The sequence below is a fragment of the Saccopteryx bilineata genome, chromosome 5 (assembly GCF_036850765.1).
Source record: "Saccopteryx bilineata isolate mSacBil1 chromosome 5, mSacBil1_pri_phased_curated, whole genome shotgun sequence".
Lineage (NCBI taxonomy): Eukaryota > Metazoa > Chordata > Mammalia > Chiroptera > Emballonuridae > Saccopteryx > Saccopteryx bilineata.
Genome location: NC_089494.1, coordinates 27746767 through 27762157, shown reverse-complemented (window position 1 = coordinate 27762157; position 15391 = coordinate 27746767). Strand labels below are relative to the sequence as shown.

The 15391-nt window shown below is 36.5% G+C and overlaps 1 protein-coding gene across 5 annotated transcripts in view; it reads left to right on the top strand.

Moving 5' to 3' along the window:
• CREB1 (cAMP responsive element binding protein 1) overlaps positions 1 to 11849 on the top strand; it is a 72681-nt gene extending 60832 nt beyond the window's left edge. For 4 of the 5 annotated variants that reach the window (XM_066233402.1, XM_066233401.1, XM_066233404.1 and 1 more), the window contains one exon: positions 4923 to 11849. In XM_066233402.1, the coding sequence (XP_066089499.1) occupies positions 4923 to 5067 (145 nt within the window). In that variant the 3' untranslated portion in view covers positions 5068 to 11849. The remainder of the gene's footprint in view (positions 1 to 4922) is intronic. The other variant, XR_010725686.1, reaches the window with a different exon arrangement.
• Positions 11850 to 15391: the final 3542 nt, after the last annotated feature.

Below are 15391 nucleotides of genomic sequence, written 5' to 3'. Positions count from 1 at the left end.
TTTGCTTATTTTAGCCTGACCTGCGGTGGTGCAGTGGGTAAAAGCATCGACCTGGGACACTGAGGTCGCCGGTTCGAAACCCCAGGCTTCCCTGGTCAAGGCACATATGAGAGTTGATGCTTTCTGCTCCTCCCTTCCTTCTCTCTCTAAAATGAATCAATAAAAATCTAAAAATAAATAAATAAATTTGCTTATTTTAAATTGTGCCCATATTGAGCATCATTCTGCATGACAGTGTTACTTCAAAATGATTTGGTGCGTCACCCCTTCCCCCTCTCCCCTGCCACCACAAACAAGTGTTACTTAGTGAAATTCAGTTTGGGGCGTGCTACATAGAATTTCTTTGGAGATTAGTATATTGAAAGGATCGAAGTTGTCTTGCATTAAATAAGTTGACTTCTTTAGCCCAGTGTGTTTCATTCTTTTCTTTTGAGAAACATTTTCATCTTTCATACCACCTTAGTATACATTTGGCCTTTCGTATTTGTGCAGGTCTGCATCTGTGGATTCAACCAACTGCAGATCAAAAATTTGGGGGGGAAAAATGTTTCTCACGTATACTATTAGGTTATTAGACCTATGGTGGTGGTTTCTGTATCACATATGTACAGACATTTTTCTTGTCATTACTCACTAAACAATATAGTATAATGACTATTTGCATAGTATTTATATTAGGTATTTAAGTAATTTAGTGATGATTTAAAGTATACAGGAAGATGTACTTGTGTATAAATACTGTATTACTTTTTCTGAGAGAAGGGAGAGAGATGAAAAGCATCATAGTTGCGTCACTTTAGTTGTTCAATGATTGCTTCTCATATGTGCCTTGACTGGGATTGGTGGGACTCAAGCTGAACCAGTGATCCCACACCTTTGCAGACAGCTCCGCACTCAAGCTGGAGAGCCTGCACTCAAGCTACATGAGCCCATCCTCAAGCCGGTGACCTCGGGATTTTGAACCAGGGTCCTCAGCATCCCAGTTTGATACTGTATTTACTGCACCACCTCCGGTTAGACAGTACTAAATTACTTTATATAAGGGACTTAAGTAGCCACAGATTCTGGTATTCACAGCCCCGTCTGATACTGAAGACTGATTTTGGTGGAACAAAGTTGGGAAATACTGACTTAGAGGATCATATTAGTTTAACTTGGGAAACCAGAATGTAGATATAGCATTTATGTGGGTACTTATGAAATGTAAATTCTCAGATAATGGAGAACATAAAGAAAGGACACAAGATTAGTCAACTGAAATTAGATTTTAACTGTCCATGCATCCGACATGTTCTCTACAGTGTTAGTATACACCTCGTACAGAACATCCAGATGACCTCTGAATCAGTCCACTGTCATCCTGTAGATCACTCTTGGCCTCTAGCACTTCCTGGCTTGTCTTCTTCACTGTCAGTAGAATGTTGGGCCATTTGTAACCCATTTCCAAAGAAATTTTCTCCAATGGTAGAGTGCTACAGGGGATTATACTTTGTCCGTATCTGTCATGGACTTATAACATTGGGCATTTTTTTTTATTCCCAAAATCAGCTTGAACTATAAGAAAATGCTCTCTTTTTTTCAATGATAGGCTCTATAGGGATGAAGACATTAATGGGATTATAATAGACTGCCATTTGAGTTATCTAGAAATAATAACAGCTCATGCATATGTTACATTTATAAAATGTCAACCACTATTTCATGTTCTTTTCATATATAAGCTCCTTTAACCCCCTTAAAACTTTTGAGGTAGACTATATTATTATTTTTCAGTCAGGAAACTAAGGTTAAGGAATTTGCCAATGATCACATAATTGATAAGGTATAGAGCCACCTACACTTAAGATCTGACATACTGAAGGCACTACTATTAACTGCTGGACTAGACTGCCACTGCTATAAATTGCTGGGCCTTTTTCATTTTTTAAAGACTTAAAACCTTTCTACTTTCAGCTCTCATGTTCAGTCAACAATAAGGATCTGTCTTGTGTCAGTCCCTATGCTAGTGACTTAGTTTCTTGCTAAAAAAAAAATACTTTTTATTATTGTTAGTTGTGGTAAAAAAAACACACAAAGTTTTATCATCTTAACCATTTTTAAGTATACAGTTCAAAAGTGTTAAGTATATTCACATTATTGTGCAACAGATCTCCAGAACTTTTTCATCTTGCTAAATTTAAACTCTAGCCCTGGCCGGTTGGCTCAGTGGTAGAGCGTTGGCCTGGCGTGCAGGAGTCCCGGGTTCGATTCCCGGCCAGGGCACACAGGAGAAGCGCCCATCTGCTTTTCCACCCCTCCCCCTCTCCTTCCTCTCTGTCTCTCTCTTCCCCTCCCGTAGCCAAGGCTTCATTGGAGCAAAGTTTGCCCGGGCGCTGAAGATGGCTCCATGGCCTCTGCCTCAGGTGCTAGAATGGCCCTGGTTGCAACAGAGCAATGCCCCAGGGGGGCAGAGCATCACCCCCTGGTGGGCATGCCAGGTGGATCCTGGTCGGGCACATGCGGGAGTCTGACTGCCTCCCCATTTCCAACTTCAGAAAAATAAAAAATAAATAAATAAAAATTTAAACTCTATACAACTTCCCTGATTTCCCCCTCTCTCTCTAGTCCTTGGCAGTCACCACTCTCCTTTCTGTTATAAGTTTGACTACTTTAAATACTTCATATAAGTGTAATTATGCGGTATTTGTCTTTTTGTGACTGCTTATTTTACTTAACATAATGTCCTCAAGTTTCATCCATATTGTAGCATGTGACAGGATTTCTTTCTTTTTAAGGCTGAATAACATTCCATTGTTTATATATACTCACCACATTTTAAAAATGTATTCATTTGTCAGTGGATATTTGAGTTGCTTTTCCTCTATCTCTTGGCTGTGATGAATAATGTTGTGAACATGAGTGTGAAAATATCTCTTTCATATCCTGCTCTAAATTCTTTTGGATTCCCAAAAGTGGGAATGCTGGGTCATATGGTAACTCTGTTTTTGATTTTTGGAGGACTTGTCATAGTGTCTTCTAAGTGGCTACACCATTTTACATTCTTACCAACAGTGTACAAGTTTCAGATTTCTTCACATCCCCATCAACACGTTATTTGCTGTTTGTGTGTGTTTTTTATATATAAGTTAAAAACATACATATAGTAGCCATCTTAATGCCTGAGAGGTTACTCCTCATGTGGCTTTGATTTGCATTTCTCTTTCTTTCTTTTTTTTTTTTTTTTTTTTTTTTTTGTATTTTCTGAAGTTGGAAACCAGAGGCAGCCAGCCAGACTCCCACATGCGCCCGACTGGGATCCACCCGGCACGCCCACCAGGGGGCGATGCTCTGCCCATCTGGGGTGCCTCTCTGTTGCAATCAGAGCCACTCTAGCGCCTGAGGAAGAGACCACAGAGCCATCCCCAGCGTCCGGGCCATCTTTGCTCCAATGGAGCCTTGGCTGCGGGAGGGGAAGAGAGAGACAGAGAGGAGGGAGGGGGGAAGGGTGGAGAAGCAGATGGGCGCTTCTCCTGTGTGCCCTGGCCGAACCCAGGACTTCTGCACGCCAGGTCCATGCTCCACCACTGAGCCAACTGGCCAGGGCAATTTGCATTTCTCTTATGATGAGATTAATGTTGAGCATCTTTTTATATGCTTGTTGGCCAGTTGTGTATCTTTGGAGAAATGTTTATTCAAGTCCTTTGCCCATTTTTTAAATCAAGTTATTTTAATCCTTTGTAGGAGTTCTTTGTATTCTCTGGATATTAATTCCTTATGAGATACATGATTTGCAAATATACTGCTCACAAAAATTAGGGGGATATTTCAAAACGAATATGAAGCGATGATGTATCCCCTAATTTTTGTGAGCAGTGTATTTTTTCCCATTCCATAGGTTGCTCTTTCACTCTGTTGATTGTGTCCTTTGATGCACAAAAGTTTTTAAGTTGGATGCAGTCACATTTTCACATTTGCTTCCTTTTGCCTTTGTTGCCTGTGCTTTTGGTGGCAAAGCCAAGAAATCACTGCCAAATCCAGTGTCCTCTAGCTGTTCCACTGTGTTTTCTTCTAGAAATTCTATAGTTTATTCTTAGCATTTAGGTCCTTTAATCCATTTTGATTTAAATTTTATATATGATGTAAGGGTCCAACTTTCTTTTTTTGCATGTTTTCCCAACATCATTTGTTGAGATTTGTTAGATTTTTTTTAAATGCCTTGAAATAATAAGTTTGTAAGATCTTTCTATTTAAAGGATATTTTTCACACTAAAATTTACCTTAATGTTTTCTTAGTTACTGATATTGATAGAATTTCAAGTTTTATAGGTATGAGGCAGAACATTTTAGTAAACACTTTAAAATATTATTTTTAAATGATTGTTCAACTCTTTTAGTTATGGGTTTTCATATTTGGGTGCTTTTAAAGCAAACATTTATATTGTATTAAAATTAAATGTTTATATAAGGCAATTTACAACTTATTCTGTATTTTTTAAAATACTGAATTTATAATAGATTAAAATGATATGAGCTAAAGTCTCTAAAAAAGAAATACATGGGGAACCATGTATAAGAAGCATCTTAATTTGGAGGCCTGAATTTTGAAAAAAATGTATTACATAAAGCTATTGAACTTAAGTTTTATTTATCATAAAATTCATACAATTCCTCATCATTGTCAAAACTCCCATTCATTAGCTTGTCCTCATCTCTGTCTGATGACTATTCACTGTGTTCAACAATGGGCACAAAAAGAAGTGTGAAAAAGCGGGAAATGCAAATAAAAATATGTACAACCACTGTATAAGATGCACCCTGTTTTTAGACCCCAAAACTTTTCGGAAAAAGGAGCGTCTTATACATGGGGAAATGTGGTGTATGCCAACCCAAAATCAGTGACACGGAAATGTTACATAATTTCTCCTGTCCTTTTTTGCATATAGGGAAGCAGCCCGAGAGTGTCGCAGAAAGAAGAAAGAATACGTAAAATGTTTAGAAAACAGAGTGGCAGTGCTTGAAAACCAAAACAAGACACTGATTGAGGAGCTAAAAGCACTTAAGGATCTTTACTGTCACAAATCGGATTAATTTTGGATTTGAATTTCACCTATTTTGGTGGAAAAAGAACTGGCATGACCACAACCAGAGAGACAAAATAGACATTTTATTTTCTAAACATTTCTTTTTTTCTATGCGCAAAACTGCCTGAAAGCAACTACAGAATTTCATTCATTTATGCTTTTGCATTAAACTGTGAATGTTCCAACATCTGCCTCCACTTCTCTCCTCAAGAAATTTTCTGCACCAGGAATCATGAAGAGACTTCTGCATTTCAGCCCCCACCCTCCTCAAGAAGTAATAATTGGTTTTCTTGTAAATTGATGGGGAAATGAGGAAAAGAATTTCTTTTTTAAAAATGATGTCAAGGTTTGTGCTGAGCGCCTTGATTGCCTTAGGGACAGAATTACCCCAGCCTCTTGAGCTGAAGTAATATGTGAGCCGCATGCAGAAAGTAAGTAAGGTGCAATGAACAAGTGTGATTGCCAAATTGACGTGTTTTCTCATTTTCCTTGTGAATTATGTAAAGTCGCTAAAAGACATACCCTCTAAAAAGAATTTTAGAGTGGTGCTGAAGAAATTAAGAATGAATTTGGAGTGCTTTCTATGTCCTGCTCTTCAATACTGAACACTTGTCCTTGATTCCCAAAAACATTCTGTATCAACTGCAGCTCTTCCATAGGGCAGCTGCTGCTTTTTAATTCAGTTCTGTGTGTGTTCAACATGTTTGAATACATTAAAAGGAGTAACCAACTGAATGAAAAAAGCATGGTATTTTAATTTTAAATTAAATTGAAATAAATATAAATACAAAGCTTGTTTTAGTTAGTACTAAATTCTTAGTAAAAAGATGCTCTTTACCCAAACCAGCTCTCTGAATTCTATAACAAGGTTTTTAAATAAATGTTTTTGTCATGGCCTTCAAAAATATTTATATTGTCACTCATTTACTTTAAAATTTTTTAATTAAACTTCCCATTTGCACTTACATTATACCACCAACAGGAAAGCCTTCAAGATGTTAAGCAGAGTGATATGTTTGTCATAAAATGTGTTGTAGAAAAATACTTATTTTGAATCTTTTCCGTATTAACATACTTTAACAGAGTATCTCTAGTGAGTTTTTTAATGAAGTTGTAATAGGATATAACTCTAAAAGGACACTATATTAGATGTGACAAGGAAAGTAATTTTCTTCAGACATATTGAATGACTGCTGTACTACAATAGTTGGATTAGCATTCTTGCAAAACATTTGTTTTGTTTTCTTCTAAAGAGGATAATTATGCTTTCGGTTTCCAATATGTAATATAGTCTTTGTCATTCTCTAAAGGAGATCCCTTTTTTGACTCCTGAATTTAACAATCCGTGTTTGTATGTGTTATACATTGTTTCCAGTACTACTTTTTATTATTAATGATACATTTTCTTCACTCACTAAGCCTGATCAATCTAAAACTTATCCTTTAAAAGAAAAATAAGACGAAGGTGGATTTTTGAAATTGGAGACTGACATAATGTTAGATATAATTTCTCATTTGAGAAAGTTATTTCTTTTAGAAGAGAGTCTAGAAGATTAATGTTTTATAGTCATGGGTTATGTTTTAAAGTTTACTTTGTTAATGTGTTAAAATATGCAGATGGATGTTAATTATTGGGTCCGTTTTGAAAAGTATGATTTTTAACTAATATTTGTAAATGGTATATTTTTGTTTGTAACAAACCATTGTCTTTTTTCAAGGATGAACAGAGTTTATGAAGGAGCATCATTCTAAGAATTGAGTGATGTAGTGTATTTGGACAATACACCAGATTCTCAAGAAGGCTTTCAAACAACTGTAAAGTTTGATGTTTATCCTGCTGAGCTAATGGGAAAAGTTATAGTATAAGAATTATTTGTATACCAGCATAGATAAGTCATTTTCCAAAACTGGTTTGACGGCAACCAAACAAAATCACAGATCTGTGCACCAACTAGAATTCTTTCATAGTGAGTCAAAATGTCAAAGTGAACATTTTGAATGTCATAAGTTTTATACATGAAAATTGGTATTGAGCAAGTTGTGAATGAAAGTTAATCATTTTTCAAAAGATAAGGCTTTCTATTTAATTAGGAAGTTGGTGGTCCTCTCAATCCCTGATAAATCAAGGCAATGACTTCCATATTAGCTGGTTGGATTTGTAAATTATAAAGACTGGGCCCTTTGTACCCTGAAGATGATTGCACTGGTTTAAAGTCAGTTACTTAATGGTGAGGTGAAGAAATGTATTCAAATGTTGCTAAATCTGTTCTAGACCCATGGAGAGACTTGAAGATTTGTTTATACAAACAGAAATTAAGCATTTTTGTGCAGACTTTTTTTTTTACAAGAATGGGGGGAAAGGTGTTTGTTTTTAAGCATGCAACTTTGAGAATTTTTAAGAAAATGACATAATAAAAAAAAAATCTTGTAGCCAAGAACATATGTGGCCACATTACCTAAATAAAAAACGTTTTTTTCTCTTCACATTGGCCAAAAGGGAATGAAAATGTCAGCATAGGAATCTGTACATATGCTACTGATTTGCCTAGAAAATAGTTTATCACTTTGCAAACATAGGGCCATGTGGCACTTTTATCTATAGGACAGACTAATAAAAATGAACTGGGAGGGGTTTATTTTTGATATTACCCTTATTAGTTTTCAAGCTTTGATAGTGTTTAACTGAAAAGTGTTTTAGAAAGGGCTAGATTCAATGTGTTCATATTATTTAAAAATTGATATCAGGTTTAATTTTAAGTTTATTCTTTTCCAAACACAAGTACCATATTGGCAACCAGAATACTGTCATAGGTGCTCTGTTCATTTAGATATTCTTGGGGGGGAATGGCATTTGTATAATATATGTGTACATATATATATACATACAGTATATAACCTGAGGCTCTGAGAGCTCTTAAGTCAGGAATGCTGAGTATTATAGTCTATTGAGGTCAGATGAAATTTTACATTTTTGTATGTTCTATTGCATACCTTTTGGTAGTTTCTTGGACTGGATTACTCCAACACTCCTGATTGATTTTGGTCTTCTAATTTTCTTCCAAGAATTGTTTTTTATCATTAGTTTTCTTTGGCTTGATACTTTTAAGTATGTTACTAGTCACTTGAAGACTCTCCTCCACCCCCAAAGTATTAGGTTTTTATGCTTTGTCCCTGGCAGCTATAACAGTGGTAAGAACATTTTAAAGATAGCTTCTAAAAGGTACCACTGATATTTCAAGAATCATCCTGGGGGAGGAATTTTGGTGTTTTGATTTGAGCAGGGATTTTGTCAGAAAAGGTATTGTTGATGGTAGGTCAGCAGCAGTGCCAGCATCTGAAAGCACTGTGTCGGCCAGGCAGGCTGTCCAGGCAGAAGGCAGCTGGCTGGGCTGTATCTCTGTCTCTCAGGCCAAGTCCTTGCTGTCACTTTGACCATTCGGGTGACATATGGAGTCATACAAAGGCTTAGGAAGAAACAGCAAGTTTGTTTAAATCAGGATGCTTTTACCTACTTGAAGTGACTTCTAATCTAGATTTCTTTTTTTTAAAAAAAAAATTTTAATTCTGTGATCAGCTAGTCAGCATAAGTTGGTCTCGTTATTTTGAAGATCAAAAAGGCTGCTTCATTTTGCAAGATTAGATAAAGCTTATATCTTAAAGTTAAGATTTTGAATTAAAGTGCGTTTTAGAAACAGTGGTTACATACCTTTTCAGTTATTTTCAAGAGGCGTTATTTTATTGCCTTTGTAGCCCTGAAAATTGTTGGTATATTGTTTCCCGTTGACTTCATACAAAAGTTGTATATTTATTTGGATTTTATTTACATTATAGTCTTTGTAAATGTTTGGTGTGACTTGCACTTTTAAAAACGACCCAGTTTGGGTATTTAGCAACTTGAGAAATTCCCTTACCAATTAATTGTCAACTGACTTTTTATGTCTTCCTCCTTTCTTCAAATAATGGGACTTTTTAAAAAATTATTTTGAGAGAGAAAGAGAAACATCGATTTGTTGTTCATTTATTTATACATTCATTGGTTGATTCTTGTATGTGACCTAACTAGGGATCAAATGTGCAACCTTGGCAAATTGGGACGACACTTGAACCAACTGAACTACCCAGCCAGAGCTAGGGACTAGGGACTTCTTTTAATAAAAATTTTTCATTAACTGAAATATTTTAGCACCTAAAGGCTAGCCTTGTAGTAGTAAAAGAAAAACATCGGGAAATTAGATTTGACTAACCCAGTTAATTAGAAAATGAATCGGAACCCATATTCTTTTTCATCATGAAGATAGAAAAAAAGCTACTCAAGTGAATATTTACTTCCAATTTTAAATGAGACTCTTACCCTCACCCCAAATTAGGAAACCAAGATATCCCTGCATTTGTCCAGAATTTTTTTTAAAAAAAATTTTAATTCTGTGATAAAAGACTTTTCAAGGCAATTAATTATTGTCATAATGGAGACCACATGCAATCATTTGACTAAATTTATTTCACCTAAAATTGGCCTTGTTAACATCAAAGAAATGCTGCCTAAATGTGACTGATATCAGACGAGGAGGGAGAAAGTGGTGTGCTTAGTAAGCCTGTGGGTGAGTTGTGGCGTATCTGCTTACTCAGTTGTACAAAGCACAACTAGAACTTTCGAGTGGCTTGCATACATTTTGAATACTTTTAGTGTTGATGTGTTGATTTTTTTAAGTTGACTGCACAGTCACTATATGTACTAGGAACTGGTTTCCTTGACTTTGTAGAGTCAATGGCTAGGAGAGGCACTAATCCCTGAGGGGTTGAACATATGAAGCTGAGTCAGTATGGAAGAATTTCAAATAAATCAAACAGGGTGCTGAAGTTCCATCTGTCTCACATGCTTCTGATAAGTTCTTACTGATTAGTGAATGTAGTAGCTTAAGCCTTTGTATGTGTCCTCAGGGGGCAGACAGACTTTAAGAGGGACCAGGTAACGTTTGAATGGAGGGATTATATTTCAGGTGTTTTAGCTTGAAATTTATTTTTTAAAAAAATAAAAATAGAAAAAAAAAAAAGAACAAAGCCTGTGAAGCAAAATTGATATAAAACAGGCAGAGTTGTTTAGCACAGAGAGAAAATATTGACCTGTCTGCATTCTGGTACTGTGGGTGCAGGTCTCAGCTGGGTATAACGTGATAGAGTTTAATTCTCACCAGCAAGAAACAGGAAAATGAACAATCTTCAGGACATGTCTTTGAAAAGGGTCAAACAGTAGGAAATTCCAATTTCACCTACTTTATACAGGCATTAATACTTGCCTACAGAAGTACAACATTTCCAAGCTTCTGTCTGAGAAATCTCTCGAGATGTGACGGTAAACCTGAGATAGTTGGAAAACTGGTAGGGAAGGAAGAAATCCCTGCAGACAAGATGTTACGTTAGTTGGCCGAGTGAAATGATCTAGCGTTGTGTTTGGGAGGTTTTATTTTCTTATGTTTTTAAAAGTGAATTGATAAATGCTTTATAGACACATTTTTATCCAGGTGCCACTCCAATCGTGTATGTAATAAAATTATTTATATTAAAAGTGGGAAATAATTTGTCAACCTTTTTCTGTGAGTATAAATTTATTAGGGGTGGCAAAGAGTGCTAGTTAGCAGTTTTCCATGTAAAAGTGTCCCTCACTGATCTGTCCACCTGTCAGTTGTCATCCCCACCCCAAAAAGGAATTATTTCTAATCTAGATGTATCACTTGAAACTTTTTAGAAACATTAATCAGGGAAGTTTCTAGAGAGAAAGGTGTTTGCTCTTTTTGGTTTTCCCTTGAGGACTGGGGTAATGAATACCCCAAGATTATCAGCACAAAACAGGGTATTGATTTTTAACTCTGATGTTACTATTGGAGTTGAATACTAAATAAAGAACTATAATGAGGGAAATACATTTATAATAAAATTTCCTACATTCTAGAAACATCCCTGTTTTAATTTTTTTACCTAAATCTTTTTGTGCTTTATCTGTGTAAAGAAAAAGTGTACTGAGTTATAACGCATTTTATTAACACTATGTACATATTAGCTGCTTTGTGTTCAGAGTGGTAGCATTGCTTTGTATATTAAAGTGATCCTTGTGAATTTGTGAAATATTGTCATAAAGTGCTTTTTCTTACTGTAATCTTTGTGGTAAAACTGTCATGCCCTTTTACACACATCTATGTGCAGTCACATAAACATGCTTTGAAAAATTCTATGTCTCTTTTTTGGGGATGGGATCTCTGTATCTTGCTTTTTGCTGGTAATGTTAAGCTGTATTTTCTTGGACTTAAGTTTATTACTTTTGTTAAATGAGCAAAAGTTATGTTAGAATATATCACAAGCTCATGTACAGCAACAGAAAACTAATTCAAGCAACAAGAATATATCGTCAGTTAATTTTTAGCACAAGATTTCTTTGTTAAATAAGATTGAACAGTGCCTATTTGAAGATGTGGAGATGTTGCTGCTCTATTGAGACAACCAATGGGAAACATGACCAGCTATCTCTGATATCATAAAATGCATATTTGCATTGGAAAAACAGTAAGAATAGATAACTTCTCAGGTCCCCTTATAATTCTGAAGTTCTGTGACTATAATAGGAGGGAATATGGTTAATCTGCTCTTTGCTTAAAGCATAAGAATAAAAGACTTATACTGTTGATTCAGTTTCTGAAATAGCAGTTGCGTTTATTCTAAAGTACTTCTAAATTGTCATGATGTGTTTATGAAGACTGTTACACCTGCCACTGTATTAAAAGAATTATATGACTTTCATTCTTTTTTTTTTCTTCTACAAAGAGTGACCACGCAATTTGTTACACAAACATTGAGAGTGAAAGGGTGACGTTCATAGGGACAACAGGTATCACGCAGGTCTGCCCTACTTGTTGGCCGCACTCAGGTGTTTGGGTGGATCTCCAGTAGAGTGTCATCTCTACATGCATGCCTGCTGTCACTTGCTCATTTACAATTTTAACAGTTTCAGCCATGAGCATCAGACTCATTTGTCATCACACAGATTGTAAAACCAGAATACCTTTAATTGCTCCTCTACATGCATTCTTCCTTTGGTTCTTTTTTTTTTTCTTTTCCATAGCTGATGCCACTATCCACCACACTGCTTAAGCAAAACCCAGAAAAGCGGTGCCCTGATCAGTGATACACATCTCATTGTGCATTTTAATTTCTCCACATCTATTAAGTACATTGAACTGGGAGTTAGAATTTTAATGGCCTACCAAGTGAAGAGGAAAGGTAATTTCTGGGAGTTTGAATGCTATTTTTGTTTTTATTGAGGTGCAAATTACATAACAAACCTACCATTTCAAAGTGAACAATTCAGTGGCATTTAGTACATTCACAATGTGCTGCCACTCCCTGTATCTAGTTCCAAAACATTTCCATCACTAAAAACCCTGTCCCCATTAAAGAGTTCCGCTCCATTGACCCCTTTCTCCAGTGTCTGGCAACCAGCAGTCTGCTTTCTGTTTATCTAGACTTGACATATTCTGGATAATTCATGTAAGGAGAATCACAATGTGTAACCTGTTTCTGGAGTCTTTCACTTAGCATACTTTGGAGGCTCCTCCACGTTACAGCTAGTGCTCGACTTAACGACCACGATTGGTTCCGACAGACTGGTCGTAACATGATTTGGTCGTAAGTTGAGTAGGTTGTATGTACAGTACTGTGAAATGATGTTATAAAAATCTTTAAGTCAAAGACCATTTCCTCTTGGTAGACATCTTGGGAGGGGTTTGATGAAAAATATCCAAGACACAAAACACAAATTGCTGTACCGAGTCTGGGATAACAGTTGAAATGGTGCACGTGGAGATGGCAGTGCTGCTGGGAGCTGGTCCGCACTGTCGTAAGCCCAGCTGGGCAATGCTTGCGCTGCCAGACGCGGAGCAGTCATGGCTAGCGATTGTGGTTGTAAAGTGGAATGGTTGTAAGTTGCATATCTGTATAGCATTCCTGCTTATGGCTGAATAAAACTCCATTTTATATACACGCCAGTTTATTCACCTGTTGATGGACATTCAGATTATTTCCACATTTTGCCTATTGTAAATAATGCTACTGGGAACATTCATGTACGAATATTGGTTTGTGTTCCTGTTTTCAATTCTTTATATGTACACACCCAGGAGTGGAATTGTTGGGTGTTAGGGTGATTCTGTTTAACGGAGGGGCTGCCGGACTCGGCAGCTGCACCATTTTACATTTCCACCAGTGAAGTAAGGTTTCTAATTTTTCCACGTGTTAGCCAACACTTGCTATTTTGCTGCTTTTAAAAACTATAACTGTACTCGGGTATAACGTATTGTTTGATTTGCAGTTCCTTAATGACTGGCATCTTGTGTTCCTTGGTCATTTGTGTATCTTGTCTGGAGAAATGTCTGTTCAAGTCCTTTGCTAATTTTTAATGAGGTGTGGGGTGTTTTTTGTTGAGTTTCATGAGTTCCTCATATATTCTGGATATTAGACTCCAGATAAAATGGTTTGCAAATATTTCCTCCCATTCTCTAAGTTTTCTTTTCACTTTTGTGATAATATCCTCATTATTTTGTAACTCAGTTTTTTAAAGTGATGTGTACATTTGGAAAAAACAACTACAAATAGACAAGCAGTAAAAAGTTCCTTGTATATCCTTGTGTCAATTTACATGCATATATGTGTAAATATAATGTACATTCTTCTCTTTTTTTACATAAATGGTGCTTTTTCACCGATGGAATCTTGGCGGTAGTTCCCTCTCAGTTTGTGCACGTACGTCTGCCTATTAGCAGGTATGTAGTATCCCACTGTATAAATATGCCCTGGTTTATGTTACTAGAAACCTACTTTGTGGACATTTAGGTTGCTTGAAATTGACTTAGATATACACAAGTTAGGAGAGATGCAATCGCTCATATACGCATGATAGGTGCTGGAAAGTGGAAATGAAGTGTGGCTTCATAGTTGGTGGTTGTTTCCTGAGCATTATTAAGAATCTGCTATATTAATAAAAACATGTTGATTAGTATTTGTATGTCAGAATTTACAGTGTATTATTTTTTTTTTAGGAAGAAAAGTCAGAAGTAGAACCAGCCTTCACAAGATGATGAAGTAGACAGGCCTTCCTTTCCTCACCTCCGTTATGTGGTTTTCTCTTTAATCTCCCTCAGAAACTTGTTCTCAGCAAGGAAACCTAATTTTTCAATAGGCTACCTTTTCTAGTGTTAACTTTTAACCCTTCCTGGGTTGTGGAAAGAAAAGTGTAACATTTAAGAGCAGAAAGAAACTTCAGAGTTAACAAATCCTCAATTTTGAAAGTGACATTAAACAAAAGGTACTGAGAACCAGCCTGATTCCATGCCATTGTGGTAGCGCTGTGAGCCCGCCTCGTCTCCAGAGCAGGGCCCTGTTCTCCCTGCAACTCGCCTCGTTCCTGTTAAAGACATGGAAACGCTACTTGTGTCTAGACCAGGGGTCCCCAAACTACGGCCCGCGGGCCACATGCGGCCCCCTGAGGCCATTTATCCGGCCCTCGCAGCACTTCTGGAAGGGGCACCTCTTTCATTGGTGGTCAGTGAGAGGAGCATAGTTCCCATTGAAATACTGGTCAGTTTGTTGATTTAAATTTACTTGTTCTTTATTTTAAATATTGTATTTGTTCCCATTTTGTTTTTTACTTTAAAATAAGATATGTGCAGTGTGCGTAGGGATTTGTTCATAGTTTTTTTTTATAGTCCGGCCCTCCAGCGGTCTGAGGGACAGTGAACTGGCCCCCTGTGTAAAAAGTTTGGGGACCCCTGGTCTAGACAGAGGTTCTCAGGAGCTGTACAATTAGAACTATTTCTCTGACATTCAAATGAGTCATGTCTTTCCCAACTTTTATGTCAGGCTTTATATCTAGGACCTCACAATACTGGTACATTAAAAAGTGATTTTTAAAAGTACTTCAAAATGTTACCTGTTTTCCTGATTTAAAAATTGACAGGAAATACTTCTACCTTTCAAGCACCATAAACTAAAAGCCTGATTTGATAACCCTGTTAATTTACTTTATGCCTTACCTTGGGCAAGGAAAAATAAAGCACAGGAATTAGGCAAATAAACAATTTAATAAAGTAATTCGTCTGTAAAGGAGTCTACTCATAAGTACATGTTTATGGAACTCCCTTTATGAAGAGGATACTGTGTTAACACTTGAGATACAAAATATGAGGTACAGTCCTTGTCTTCTAGGAGTATGAATTGTATCTGGTAAGAAAAATCTGTCCAGACAATGTTCTTATTCTGCTGAGTTTTCAATCCAGTATTCAGTTAAT